The sequence below is a fragment of the Bufo bufo genome, chromosome 1, assembly GCF_905171765.1.
Source record: "Bufo bufo chromosome 1, aBufBuf1.1, whole genome shotgun sequence".
Taxonomy (NCBI): Eukaryota; Metazoa; Chordata; class Amphibia; order Anura; family Bufonidae; genus Bufo; species Bufo bufo.
In genome coordinates, this window is record NC_053389.1 from 522,009,001 (window position 1) to 522,024,732 (window position 15,732).

At 43.9% G+C, this 15,732-nt stretch overlaps 1 protein-coding gene across 1 annotated transcript in view; it reads left to right on the forward strand.

Moving 5' to 3' along the window:
* The first annotated feature begins 3,035 nt into the window (after window positions 1–3,035).
* KCND2 (potassium voltage-gated channel subfamily D member 2) overlaps window positions 3,036–15,732 on the forward strand; it is a 532,200-nt gene continuing 519,503 nt past the window's right edge. The window contains exon 1 of the mRNA XM_040411532.1: window positions 3,036–4,150. Coding sequence (XP_040267466.1) covers window positions 3,036–4,150 — 1,115 coding nt within the window. The remainder of the gene's footprint in view (window positions 4,151–15,732) is intronic.

Here is a 15,732-nt window from a genome sequence, read left to right on the forward strand (position 1 = left end):
AATGACCCTGTGCCAAAGTCCCTAGAGAAGAGCAGTATTTGTGGAAGCTGATAAATGGCAGGCCTTAATCAGTTGTTAGTTGAAGCTGGTATATCACCCTCAAGAAGTAATTTTGTGGACGCAGTTATATGGAAAACCTCTATCAGTATTTTGTGGAAGCTGATATATGGCAGGCCTCAATCAGTTGTTAGTTGAAGCTGGTATATCACCCTCAAGAAGAGATTTTGTGGACACAGGTATATGAAAAACCTCTAGCACTATTTTGTGGAAGCTGATATATGGCAGGCCTCAATCAGTTGTTAGTTGAAGCAGGTATATCGCCCTCAAGCACTAATTTTGTGGACACAGGTATATGAAAAACCTCTAGCACTATTTTGTGGAAGCTGATATATGGCAGGCCTCAATCAGTTGTTAGTTGAAGCTGCTATATTACCCTCAAGCAGTAATTTTGTGGACGCAGGTATATGGAAAACCTCAATCACTTTTTTGTGGAAGCTGATAGATCGCAGCCCTCAATAAGTATTTTCTGGAAGCATACAAATGCACTATAATATACTTTCTATGTTAGAAAGTTTATTATAAGTATATCACACCCCTCTGTGTATCACACCTATTGATAGCACAACGTTACCAGTCCTTAAAAGTAATTTTGTGGTCCTATTAGATAGCGTTTGGTGTCCCTAAGTTCCTAACAGCCTGTCTCTGCTCCAAAATACAACCTCTCCCTACACTGGCAAAACACGTAATGTAAAATGGCTGCCAGATCGGGTTCTGTTATAGGGTTGGGGGTGTGTCCATGTGCTGAAACATCTCAATTGGCTGTCCTGTCCCACCTGATGGATGTGTCATAGGTCAAAGTTAGGCGCAATGCAAATATGGCGCGCGCGGACATTGCCATATGTTCGCATGTTCGGCGGATCGCAAACGCGCAATGTTTGCCGCGAACCGCAAGACCATCACTATTCAGGATTACATTAACTGTAACACGGAGTCAGTGATCTATATGATCTCTTGTACTTTATGTGACAAGATCTACATAGGTAGTACTTCAAGATGCCTGAAGGTTTAGGCACTTGAACATATTTGCGATATATTCAGAAAAGATGACCGGAACATCTCAGGTGCCTCCAGGAACTTCTGGGATTGTCACTAAGGAAATTCAGTCTCCCTCCGTATTTCTGGTATTGAAAGGGTTATGCCCTCTTCTAAAGACGGTGATTTGAAGCGCCGCCTGTTGGATCCAGAGGCGTTATGGATATTGACTTTGGATTTAAGCATACTCATAAGACTTAATTATCATAAAGATCTATTGACACATTATTAAGAAATGTGTATCGATCTGACTCTGTGCCCTCATGTTATACACATACAGTGGATATTAAAAGTCTACACACCCCTGTTAAAATGTCAGGTTTCTGGGATGTAAAAAAATGAGACAAAGATAAATCATTTCAGACCTTTTCCACCTTTAGGGTCCATTCACACGTCCACAATTTCGTTACGCAAAATTGCGGACCCATTCATTTCTATGGGGCAGCACGATGTGCTGCCCGGATCCGGAATTGCGGATCCGCACTTCCGGGTCGGCAATTCCGGGTCGGCAATTCCGATCCTGAAAAAAAATAGAACATGTTCTATTCTTGTCCGCAATTGCGGTGATGTGCGGTCCACAAAATGCGGAAAGCACATCGCCGAGGTCCGTGTTTTGCGGATCCACGGGTCCGTGGATCCGCAAAACACACACGGACGTGTGAATGGACCCTTAAATGTGACCTATAAACTGTACCACTCAATTGAAAAACAAACTGAAATCTTTTAGGACAGGTGGAGGGAAGTGGGAAATGACTGTACTATGCGCTGCACCTCATCTATGTAATGCAGTGTATTTACAAGATTAAACACCTTTTTATGTCAGTCAGATCTTTATACAAATTGCCAAACAGTGTCCTAAGGTAAAATGACACCAAGGAGGACATAAGTAACAGGCTTTTGGGAAATCTCCTGAAAGTTGAGTCCTAGTATAGCTCCAGACACACAATGTGGGGCGCGCGCCCGCCCTCTGCCGTAGTCTCCTCAGTCGTTTGCCTTCCTGCGCCATCTAGCGGCGAGCGCTCAGCATTTCACCTCGTCAGTCAGGATGGTGCTGGTGAAGGGAACATTATATCCTGTGGAATTCAGCAGGCTGCACTGCCTCAGCCATTTCTTGGGGGCGCTGTATCTCTCCTACTCTACTCTTTCCAACTTCCTTCTACTCTTCAGTGTTGCAGAGCCCCATCCTCTTCTGAACTAAAGGGTTAAACGCTTGGTGAGTCAGAGGCTTCTGTGCACACGGTAGCAGCACCCACCTGTGCCATAGTGACAGCACGCTGCACATGGAGCTGCTGCTGGCACAGACGCTCTGACAAGTAGACGGGGGGAGGGGCTAGAGTGGCTCCTGCTCTCTCCTCGGAGCTGCTGAAATGGATTCAGCCCCAGTGTGAGGAAGGAGAGACGTGTCGTCCCCTGAAACTGCGCGGAGAGCGCCTAGTGCATGGGTCCGGCTGAGCTGCCGGCTTCACCCTGCTGGAAGGCGCCGCCGCTGCCGGGGATTGCGCCGACTTGTTGCTGTGTCTGGATGGAGCGTCCACGTAGAGCCTGGTGACTCCTCAGGTCGGTCCCGTCCAGGTACGTACTGGGGCTGCTCCATTGCGGTCCGGTGGTGCAGTCCGTGCCTTGTTGCGCTTGGACAAGACATGGTAGAAGCTGCCTCACAAGCTTCCAGGCAAGGGATGGGACCCAGGATTTGTTCTACACAACTCCGTGACACTGGGATGGTGCTGGATGTATAATGGAGCTGGCATAGGCATGTGTTGTGTGCCAGTCACTGCCAGGCTTGCATACCTGTATCCTCCTGTGCCCCCCAGGGAAGACTGATCCCTGCACACCGCTGCTCCACCTGTGGATGGAGATTCCTGCACCACCCTTTAAGAAGAACTTCTCAGCATCTGATTAAACATCTTATTGTACCCTCCTAAATATAACCGGACCACGGTAAAATGGCAGCTGGGGTGGCAGCATGGCTACCTTTTGCGCGGGCAGCCGCTGTTGGCTGGATGCCGGTGGCGTCAGGTCCTATGCCACCTCCACCCATAGGGGAAAAAAGAAGGTCTCAGGACTACTTGATTGTATTAAACGTCAGTGGTACCCGCTTCCAGACCTGGAAAAACACGCTAGAGCGATACCCGGATACTCTCCTTGGCAGCACGGAGAAAGACTTTTTCTTTAATCAGGATACGGGAGAATACTTCTTTGATAGAGACCCGGACATTTTCCGCCACATTCTCAACTTTTACCGCACAGGTCGGCTTCACTACCCGCGGCATGAATGCATTGCAGCATACGATGAAGAACTGTCGTTTTTTGGTATTATCCCTGAGATTGTTGGGGACTGTTGTTACGAGGAATACAAAGACCGGAGAAGGGAGAACTTGGAGAGGATAATGGATGACGCCGACGCTGAGAGCACAACGGAGGGACCACTGCCTCCCATGTCGGCGAGGGAGAAAATGTGGCGGGCCTTCGAGAACCCACACACCAGTACGCTTGCTTTAGTATTCTACTACGTAACTGGTTTCTTCATTGCAGTGTCCGTCTTCGCCAACGTGGTGGAGACTGTTCCATGTGGTACCATTCCAGGGACCATGCGGGAGTTGCCCTGTGGTGAGCGTTATGCTGTGGCCTTTTTCTGTCTGGATACGGCATGCGTCATGATCTTCACTGTGGAGTACTTGCTGCGGTTGGTGGCTGCGCCCAGTCGATATCGGTTTGTGCGAAGTGTCATGAGCATCATTGACGTGGTGGCCATCATGCCCTATTACATAGGCCTTGTCATGTCAAACAACGAGGACGTGAGCGGGGCTTTTGTTACCCTCAGGGTGTTCCGGGTTTTTCGGATCTTTAAGTTTTCCCGCCATTCGCAGGGCCTGCGGATATTGGGCTATACCCTTAAGAGCTGCGCTTCAGAATTGGGCTTTCTGCTTTTCTCCCTTACTATGGCCATCATCATCTTCGCCACCGTAATGTTTTATGCAGAGAAGGGCTCCTTAAACAGCAAATTCACTAGTATACCTGCCGCGTTTTGGTACACCATTGTGACCATGACAACACTGGGGTAAGTCTCACACTGTCGGAAGTGTGTCATTAACGTAAAATTTCTATTTCTTATCAATTGTAGAGGTTCTTTAATGTCTCATGTCACTTCTGGTGTTTGATCATGCTCATGGTAGTATGGTCCCAAAGCTCCTCTGTGTCATTTCTAATATCGTTATGTCTATATAGTAGGTGTACCTAACCCCACCGGGGGTCTTTATTTATGAGCAGATGATAAATGGGTAGGACATGCTACTAAACGTTATCATACTGTGACATTAGAAGTAGGTCAAGATTGACAGTTTCATGTTTCCATAGATCATTGCTATAAACATGGGCTGTAGCCACTCTCCTGTGATCGACTCCGACATTGAACTTGTTGAGGTTTCACTTGTTGACCCTGTAGTTTCCTGTACAAAGACGTATACCGCAGATAGCTGTCAGTAGTGCTTGTTGTCCTGCTATATGTTTTAACGACACCTAGATAAGGGTTTGTGTTACAGAGGTCCAGTGTTTTTACCTGGTCCATTCCAGCCCAAGATAGAAGTAACATTCTTGGTCCTACAGTAGATCATCTGTAAGCATGTGTAGACAAGATGAGAGATTGCTTCTCTTCAGCTGTAATGTTGTTTGGTTGATATATACACACGGATGGATGGATGGATACATGCCATGTCACCCTGCGATACATGTGATATATTACATGTTGAAGATAACAGCTTTTCTGGTTTTTATATTAAAATGTATGTACAGGTTTTTCTCCAAGCTGTCTAAAACAGAAAACGAAGCAACTTTGCATCCATTCATGTATTATCTGTACGCCCTTCCGTGTAGACTACAGCTCCTATATAGACCCACATACGTAAGACTGCAAACACGCCATATGCTGTCTGATCCAACAGCCATGTGTTACTCCACTCCGTCTGCACCCTCTCCGACAGTCTGTAGGTTGTCCAGTACACAGGACAGAGGGAAGCTATTATCATGACTGTAAAGTCAGATATTAAATGGTTTGTTTGTAGTCTGTAACCATTGGGACACATAGGTCTTCATAGGGACCGTGTACACAAACAGCGTTCACAATTGTATGTAAAGTTGCACATCAGCTTTTTTCCATTTATTTCTATTAAGAGCGACTTTGAACTCACTGAGAACTGTCCATCGAGAATAAGAACCAGGTCCTGCTCTTTTGTAGGATCCTTGGGGGGGGTCCCAATGGTTGAGGAGCAGCCACAATGTTATGTATGTCTCTGAGCAGGTATTTCATACTGATGTTCTTCAGTGGGACTACTATAGGAGGGGTGGGTGAAGATTACCCCGATATCTGCAGATACATTGCCAGGAATATTGTGAATGGACCTTGTTAAATAAGCGCTAGATTTTAGGTTTCACTTGCCTTAAAATGTTGCCTAGTAAACCACCGGCATCTTCTGTGGAAATATTAGACAACTCTCAAATCAATTCAGTCAATTTCATGTTTCATTGTGCAATTATATGAAATAACTTCCCCTGTGAGTCAGTTTCCTCATACTAAGCTTAGTATAATTCCCGGACTCCAGTTTGAATGATTATTTTAGCTCCGTTTTGTGTAATTCAGTGGACGGTTTCTTTATCGCCTGAAATATCAATCTTGGAGGGAAATGCAGTCATGTTATCCATATACGATCATTACAGAAGATAGGGAAGACATTGTCAGTGATCACTTCAGCAAGTACAAAACAATCTAGAATCACGGCCCCTTCCTAGAAAGGCCTCTGTGGGGCGCTATGCTGCACTGAAATATCACAAGGCAGTTGGTGTGTTTTTTTTTTTTTTTTTCCCCACAGAGAACTTGGTGGTTTCACTCCCTTAGTGGTGGGTGGTAAGTACTCAGATGGACAATAGAGTAGCGGCAGAAATATAGGCAGTCCCTTGCTGGGCCTTAGAGGCCTGTGCACCGCACCACAAATTGCGCCAAAGATAGCTGACAGCTCCTGTCTAAACCTTCCATGCCACTATAGGTCTAAGGGAGGCTACCCCTACCACAGGGTTAGAGTAGTGTTTTGTATGTGGTTGTTGACATACACTGCCAACATGTTCATACTAATACAAGAGTGTTACCTGGCTCACACAAGTCCAAAGTCTGTTATAAAGGTTACCGCCTGTTTAAAGGGAACCTGTCCCCATGAAATTACAGTGTATTCTGCAGGCAGCATGTTATAGAGCAGGAGGAGCTGAGCAGATTCATATATAGTTTTATGGGAAAAGATTCAGCATAAGTTGTATTTTGTTTTTTTACATCCCTGCTCGTTCTGGGCTTTGAAGTCCAGGAGACGGTCCTATCAGTGACGGACAGCTATATCTGTATACACAGTCATAGAGGGAAGGCTGTCAGTCACTGATAGGACCGTCTGCTTGACTTCAAAGCTAGAATTATATATATATTATAGATATATATATCTGCTCAGCTCCTCCTGCTCTATAACATGCTGCCTGCAGATTATACTGCATTTTCATGGTGACGGGTTCCTTTTAGGGTACGTTCACATGGTGGAGAATGCACATCCAAATAAGAACCATGTATTTGCCGTTTCCACTTTACATGCTTGCCATCAGTCTGCGGATTTAGTCCTATTCAATGACGCTAATCCGTGAGCAGCAGCTTTTTGTGTTTTCTGCACGGAAACCATGGCAAGAATGTACATAATCATTATGATTTTTCTATGACATGGGTCTCTCTCAATCCCAGCCCCCCTCAGGCTTCAGTTGCAGGTCTCTCATGCTTTATTGTGCACACAAAAGGGGAGGCTCCAAAACTTATGAGCACCTACAAGTGCTTTGGCGCAATGCTTCTGGCATCACAATGTCCATTGTCAAATCAGTGCAGGGCAACAATACAGTGGTCCCTTTTAACCCACATGTCTTCCTCCTTCAGGAGTGCAGTTGGAGGTCCCAGCGTTGGGTCTACTAGCGATCAGACATTACACCTTTCCCGTGGGAAAACCCTTTCAACCAGCCACGCTGTTGCTACTTTCTGCTTCCACATAACTACTGGAGACCAAAACTATGGTGTCTATTACATGTACTATTGGTGGCCCTGATGTAGCCAGAGGAAGTAGTGGAATCTCCGGAATGACGGACTGCACACAAATAATGTCATGCATTTAAGTTTTAATGATAAACCAGAGTCACCAGAACAGTAAAGCCATTTCAGCGTTTTTTTTTTTTCGGGCACTGGTGCCCTGTATCAAGCTGTATATCACCACGGATTTGAGTGGAAAGCGCACGCTAGCAGCCTATTAGAATGTTATTACATGACAGATAAGGGGTTTTGCAAGCTGAGCTAGACTATAATCGATATTCAGGAAAAGCGTGATTGTAGACTGCATTTAGCTGAAAACGGTTATTACAGATGCTTGTTGTAAACATGAAATCAGTCCTTCTTAGAATATACCATTAAGGCGTTCACAGATTGAGGTGGCTGAATGTACACAGACTTATAATTACCATGTAAAACGTTTAACCCCTTAAAGGGGTTCTCCGAGATTATTGATGACCTCTCCTTAGGATAGGTAACCAGTATCTGAATGGGAGCAGCACTGTCCATTATACTGTGCACTGGGCTGTGTAGATTTCCAGCGCTGTAGTTACTGTACAACAGGTCAGATCAGATATGGATGACTTATACTAAGCATAGGCTATCAGAATTGCCACACAGTGAATGCAATCGCAGGGTGCTAGACAATTGTCATGGCAGCCGGGGCCTTCTGAAGGCCCCTAGGTCTGCAGTGTTACTGCACCTATAACACTCTGTCTTGCAGCATGTGAGAGAATGCTGGTAAAAATCCCTATTCACTATAATACAGAAGTATTACAGAGCATAGAACAAGCAATCAACCAATTGCAGGCTCAATTTCTACTTGGGAGACAAAAAAAATGTTAAAAATAGTTAAATGAAGATAAAACAAAACTGTGTGTATGTATGTACATATATATATATATATATATATATATATATCTAAACATAAATACAAATAAACAAAAGTATCCAACATATTAGAATATGACTATTACATGCAATGAATGGTGCCAAAAAATCCCAATGCCAATGAATTGTTGTGTTTTGGTCACCTTGCCCCCCTGAGAAAGTTGGCTATGTATCAAAAAATTATATCAAACTACAACTCATCCTGCAAAAAAAAATGCACTCACTCCTTTTTTTAAATCTTTAATTTTTATTGTAAATTTTGAAATTAGCAAAGCATTTAAGTATTGAAAATAATTCCTCTGTCCATAATCGTACTGATCCGTAGAATAAATGTAACACGTCATTTTTACTGTGCAGTGAGCATCGTAAAAACAAAGCCCAAAAAACAATGGCAGGATTGTACCCCAAAATGGTGCCATTATAATAATACAACTCTTCCTGCAAAAAACAAGCCCTCATATAACTATATTGACAGAAAATTATGGCTTTGAAAAAATTGTTGTCTGTGTCCTGTAAAGGTACTAAAATAACAAAAGAAGAATTACTAAGGCTACTTTCACACTAGCGGCAGGATGGATACGACAGGCTGTTCACCCTGTCGGATCCGTCCTGATGCTATTTCGCCGGACCGCCGCTCCATCCCAGCACGGCGAAAGGCCGCCAGACTAAAAGTACTGCATGTCCGACTTTTTAGTCCAGCGGCCTCTCACCCCGAACTGCCGTGCTGCGCCGGAGCTCCGCCCCTGTCCCCATTATAGTCAATGGGGACGGAGTGGCGGTCCGGCAGCACAGCGAAATAGCGGCAGGACGGATCCAACAGGGTGAACAGCCTGTCGGATCCGTCCTGCCGCTAGTGTGAAAGTAGCTTTACCCCTTTTCTCCTCTGCTTCTTCCAGTGCTGTGCTCCAGTCTACCCCACCAGTGACATCATCTTCTAGGCTGCAGCGGTGATGTTCTGTGCACACAGGTCACTCTGCACCCAATCACTGGCTTTAACAGTACCAAGAACATCACCGCTGAGGCCAGTGATTGGCTGCAGTAGTGATCTATGTGCATGGAACATCACTACTCCAGTGTTAAAGGTAATGGGTGTCGAACCACTGCACCAACAAACTGATTTGAGCTTTGGGCTAGACCTAGAGCCATTATCCTGGCAGTCCCCTGGTTTTTATTTTTTATCCCCTATACAGGGATCTGGTCTTTGCTGCAGGGGAGCCATTATCTATTGAAATAGTCTGTGTGGTTAGAAGATGACCCGCTGGGGTGAGAGACACTCGTGAAAAGCACCAGGTTATCAGGCAACGCTCATAGTCAGAAAACAGGCCGAGGCCAGGGCGGGCAGAGTACTTACGGTTTTGTGAAACTAGTCCAAGATCAGGGCCTGGGGCAAAGGGTCTATACAGAAAAAGTCAGGCGGTGGAGGGTCAGAATCAGTAAACAGGCAGAGGTCAGTACAAAGGTGGACAAACAGTACAACACACCTTCACTTGGTACTACCACGCTAGATAACCTAAAGCACAGGGGCCCTCCCCTAGGGAAAGGTGCCTTATATAGCCATACGTGACCAGCCATTGGCAGGGGAATACTAGGGCGCGCATGTATTCTCTGTCTCTTTAAAGAATCAGCATGTGCTCCCTTGTCTTCTCTAGCCAATGACTTGTCACATCTGGGTATATAAGGCACATAGAGGCAGAGCTGGAACGCCTTGGCAAGAAGTTCAAGTCATGGTCTGCAGCAGGGGAGAGCTGGCCTGGACCGCTGGCACAGAAGTTACTGTGTAAATGACTAGGTGCCCATGTCCGCTTAGGGGAGTGGGGCAGCGCAAACTCCTCTAAAACAAGTAGTAAATGCAACAACAAAAAATAAGATTGTCTACAACAGCATTTTTTTGACTAAAACTGGAGCAAAAACTTTAGTAAATGTGTCATGGGGAATGCTCATAGGCTAAAATGGTCTTTACATGAGATCTGTCAGATGCCTGGATAGTATGCATTGGCAGACCTTTTTCCCCTGTAATGAAAGGTACAGTCAGCTACCCTACATGCAGAATAAAGGGTGCTGTTAGTGTCAGCATGCTTTCTGGTAATTGATTCACAGGAGAACAGCAGGGAGTGTAAATCGGTATTGGATTATTTCATCCCTACTGGAAACAAAGAAGGTACTGCTACCTGAATAGCAAAGTGGTCAACCTGGTTTAACAGAAGGGTAACAGGTTTTCTATATGTTCCTTGTAGAAGAACACTCCACACCTTTTTTCTGCAGTGACGACCTGCTATACGTCCCAGCGACCACCGCACCCAGTCACTGGCCTCAATGACTTGATGCTTGACATCCTATTTGCTATGTTAAGTGGGGAATACTTCGGCATCTCTATACATCAGACATTAAGAAACATTTTATAGGGCTTTAAATTATATTATGAAACATTCCACAAATCCATCAGTACACATGTCTGTCATATGCAGTAATTGGGTCCAGAAGTAATTAGGTAATGAACATAAGCATGTTTCCTGGGAGTGTATCACAGATGAAGTCATTACAGTTGCTGTCCATGGTGCTGAAGCTGAACAGTGTACTGTAATTTACAGTCCTTGTAATGATCGTTTACTGCAAGCATTATTTCTGTACTGCATGATTTAGGTGACTGAATCAATGCGCTTAAAACCTACGCTGATTAAATCTTTATAAGATACAGTATAAACCTGAGGCACAAAGGGAACTCTCATTTTATTTCAAAGTAAGACAACCCTGTCCAGATGCCCCAGTAGATAGATAGGAGTATCCCATTCAGGACCCCCTCTATAAGCGAGATCAGAAATCTGGCCTCTGTTCTGGTGGACCCAAGCTGCCCTTGTATTACATGCATCATGTAATACCGCATTTTGCCTGTGGTGGAAATGTCTCACTGGACTCGTCTTCACAGCAAAGTAAGCTTAGTGGGACACATTTATCATATTGGTAAGAAAGTAGAAGAAAAATGCCGTCACTTGTTGGTTGGTGAGGGTCTATCCATATGAACACCCACTTCACAAGAATAGTCTCTTTGACTGCAACTTCAACTACAACGGTGCCTTTATTGAGGCAATTTGGTGTCTGACCTTCCAAGCGGTTGGACTTGTACCAATAAGCTAGTGACTGCAATTGCTAGCTATATGTGGTCTCTTGGAATACCCCTTGAATGTATTTGATGATATGGAAACATGGCACCAACAGGTATCGTCATCTGGAAGTTCAGCTTTAGTCTAGTGGCCAACTGTCCTGTGTTTGCAGAGACAATTCGGGTTGTTCCTGGCTTAAATGGGTGGAACATAAGTGTGTGTTCCTTGGTGGGTTGGAGGCGTTCCCAGGGTGAGGCCCACATGCCAACACTAAAAGGTTGGTAAGTATACATTAAGCTTCATGTCTGTAGCTTGGAGAGATCAAATCTTAGCATAAAAATGGTCTACTTTAAACTTTGTCATAATGTCGCACTCATTGTACTTGATGTAGGTTCAAGAGTAAATGTAATTATGTAAAATGACAGTGTCCTTCAGACAAAGGGAAGTTTTAATGATTGCCTTGAACACAAAAATGCACTTAAAGAGGTTAAGCCTATTCTTTTACTTAGCCTAGTCAACTTTTGCTGACTAAGGGTGGCCAACATTATAAGATGTATGTACAGAAGCATCTGATAATGTTACTGTACGTAACAGAAGAGTAATGACTTGGAACTCATATGTATCTATCTTAGCATCCAAATATTTTACAAAATAGACCTCAAATGAAGGTCTGGCATTGTGCCATTAGATTAATATTCTCTTTACATCACTATGCTCACACAGATATAATTTACCTATATACAGCTTTCTAACATATTTCTAAGGCATGGTGAAGATCAATGCAGGGATGCAACTCCTGTCATTTGTATTAGGACATGGAAAGTATGTGAGGAGCATGTCGGTGCGCAAGCACAGTGCTTAGTATGGTGGTTGGAGAAATGCTGTAGCTCTGAACAGTGTGGGTCCTGTCCAGCACTGAGTAATGAAGGCAGGCAGCATTGTCATTGTAGGCAGCAGTGAGGCAGCAAAGTAGTGTGTCTGATCAGCATACAGAGGAAGTGAGCCACCGCAGTGCCATCATCTGCCACCCTGGGTGGGTGAGGAGGTGAAGACCTTGGCTACTCCGGAGGTTTCAGGTAGCACAGTCACACTCCTAATCAGCAGCAGTTGTGCTTTCTAGGATTGTAATGACAAGCTATGGCTGGCCAGCAGGTACTCTGTAGAATATACCTATTCAGTAAACATGCTGATTAGATGACCATGGCTGGTGTAGCAAGACGAGTATTGTCAGGTTTACATGTTGCTGTTGTGTTGCTTTTTCTGGCCAAATTTTCACGTTGCTTTTGTGTTGGTTTTTAAAAATCCTCAGTTGGGTTTTCTTTAAGGGTGAAATCAATGTGGTGATTGCCTATGCAGTTTTACAGGTGAAGCACAAGAATTCAGTCATAGTAAAAAAAAAATGCATGTTTTTTTAATGAGGTTTTTAAGCATCTTTAAAGAGCAACGTGAAAACCGAGCTAAAAGAGCTAAAAAAAAAAAAAAACATGCATTTTTACTGCGACTGCATTTATTAACAGGTGGAACGTGTTGCAGTGGTATTCCAGGATTTTAATATGGATGAACTGTCCTCAAAATAGGCCATCAATATCTGATCATTAGGGGTCCAACACCCTGATCAGCTGTTCCGCAGTCCCTCTGGAAGCTGGCACCAGAAGTACACAGCTCCATGTAGCTGGTAACTGCAGTGCTGTTCCCATGAGAGTGAATGGGAGCGGTGCAGTGGTTGCCAGTTCTGTCTGCTTCACAATGGACAGAGTAGTGTAGTTGAGGTGCCGGAGCTACTCTGAAATAGCCATTCTCGTGGAGTGCAGGGTGACAAATCCCCACTGGTCAGATATTGATGGCCGATCCTGAGGATAAGCCACTAATATTAAAATTAATTAATGGCGGTCATTTATCAAAGACCGGCTTTTACTTTCTCCTGTGCTGACGTAGGCATCACCTAATTTATGACCAGGTGCAAGCCTCATTATAAATTAGGCGCACCTCCATCAGTGGCTGCGCCTGGAGTGGAAAGCACACCAGCCCTTTACTGGAGTAGTTCTCATTTCTCTTTTAAACCCAAGTGGCGAGAACAGCATAAAAACACCTTTACAACAAAATATTGTCACACGGGCATTGAAAGTCTCAAAATTGGGTCTTGTCTTTTTACACCAGAAACTGCCGTAGCGCTAGTAGTAAATTACCCTCAATGTATTTAATCAGAAAAACTGCACAAGCAATTTTCACACTGATTTTACATGAGTCACCTGTAGAAAAATTGCAGTCGCGTTAAAAATCCATCCCTTTTTTTTAATGATGAGATTTAATGCATTTTTAAACTGCAACAAAAGAGCCATGTATGAACCCTCCCTATGGATGATGTTTCTAGCATTTCTCCTGTACAGTGCAGCAGTTTCATTGCTGTTCGTGTTCAGCATCGGATTTAGGAGTTGCTGTTTTTTTTTCCTCCTTGCATAGTACAGTACCAGCAAAGTGATTGTGATTTAACAAATCTCATATACACTTTGCATATGTTTTCCATTTGAAAATCGCCTTTGGATTTTAAAATTTGCAGCGTGTCAATAGTTTATGTGGAATTTTAGTGCAGATTTCACCTTTTGCAGTCTTCAAACAAAAGCTTGCATAATGGCGGTGCTTCTTTGTACAATCCTAATTGTGAAGAACCAGGTCTTTTTTGGGCTTCACTAATGTCTATTTCAGCCTAATCGATCCCTTCTTCAGCTGCACAGCTAGGTGCATTTCTCTCACAAGCAGTGGGCATCTCGCTTCTGTAGAATCTGGCAGCACTGTACTGCTGTGAGGTCCTTTCCCTTACTTACCACTATGTTTGTTTTCAGCTCTGGAGTTCACAGAACAGATAAGGAGGGATAAATCACACTTACAGGAAGGCAGGCGGCTCCTGTGAATTCATAAGCTGTGTTGCTGCTTTTTTAACCCTTTCCCTCCCAAGGATGTACTGTATGTCATACATCCTTCCCTTTTGGCAGTTCAGTAGCCAAGAATGTACTTGGTATGCTCTTGCTCCTGCTGGCTGGATCTCAGGCTGTGTAACAGATTGCGATTCAGACCTAGTCTTGTTTTTAAAACTGACAGTCCCAATCTCAGCTTTAAAATAAGTCCATGATAAATTGTGAGTTACAGTGCCTTGCAAAAGTATTCACCCCCCTTAACTTTTTTCATATTTTGGTGCCTCACAACCTGGAATTAACATGGATTGTTTGAGGATTTGCATTATTTAATTTACAGAACATGCCCACAACTTTGAAGATTTTTATTTTTAAAATTTTTTTGTGAAGCAAACAACAAATAGGACAAAATAACAGAAAAAGTCAATATGCATAACTATTCACCCTCCAATACTTTGTAGAGCTACCTTTTGCGGCAATTACAGCTCCAAATCGCTTTGGATAAGTCTCTATGAGCTTGCCACATCTTATCACTGGGATTTTTGACCATTCCTCCTTGCAAAACTGCTCCAGCTCCTTCAAGTTGGATGGTTTGCGCTTGTGAACAGCAATCTTTAAGTCTGACCACAGATTTTCTGTTGGATTGAGATCTGGGCTTTGACTAGGCCATTCCTACACATTTACACATTTCCCCTTAAACCAGCCAAGTGTTGCTTTAGCAGTGTGTTTGGGGTCATTGTCCTGCTGGAAGGTGAACCTCCATCCTAGCCTCAAATCACGCACAGAGTTGTACAGGTTTTGCTCAAGAATATCCCTGTATTTAGCACCATCCATCTTTCCCTCAACTCTGACCAGTTCCCCAGTCCCAGCTGCTGAAAACATCCCCACAGTTCTTTGGGTGATGTGATGTGTTGGGTTTGCGCCAGACATAGCGTTTTCTTTGATGGCTGAAAAGTTCAATTTTATGTTGGAAGGAATGGTGGCTCACCTGGCTAAATCTATGGAAATAGGTGCTCTAATCTAGGACTGACACCCTCAGACAAATGGAAAAATGAATACAAGATATAGGATTGGCACACTAGTATCTGGAAAGTGGATGTATGATTTAATTGGTACGTATAGGTAAAAAATGGTGATAACAGAGTATCATAAAAATATATATAAAAAAAAGGGGGGGGCGGTAAAAGGATTTTTTATGTTGATCAGGGGAAAAAAAATGTGAAGAAAAAAGATGATGAGGTGAAGATGGTCCGATTTACTCTTACTTCATATAAGCGGTACAGATTGTCAGGATGTAGATAGTTCCAATAAATGTCATATAATGTCATGCAATATGCCTCCAAACAGGATATATGCAGTTCATTTGAATATCATATAGATGTAAATCCGTAGCCAGTAACAGTGGCTTAAGTAGATAATATTGTGAGATCCCGTGTACAATGTATATCCAAGTAAATACAAGTAAAAGTCAGCGGGCCATACATCCACCAGCAGTGGCGTCCCACTATGGCTGGGATGTGCTCCGCTGGAGTTACCTGTCGGATGGACCTCCTGGGGTATGTGAGCGGCCCGCTGGAGTTACCTGTCCGGGCGATCTCCTGAGGTTGCAGGCAGCGTGTATCCTTCTCCA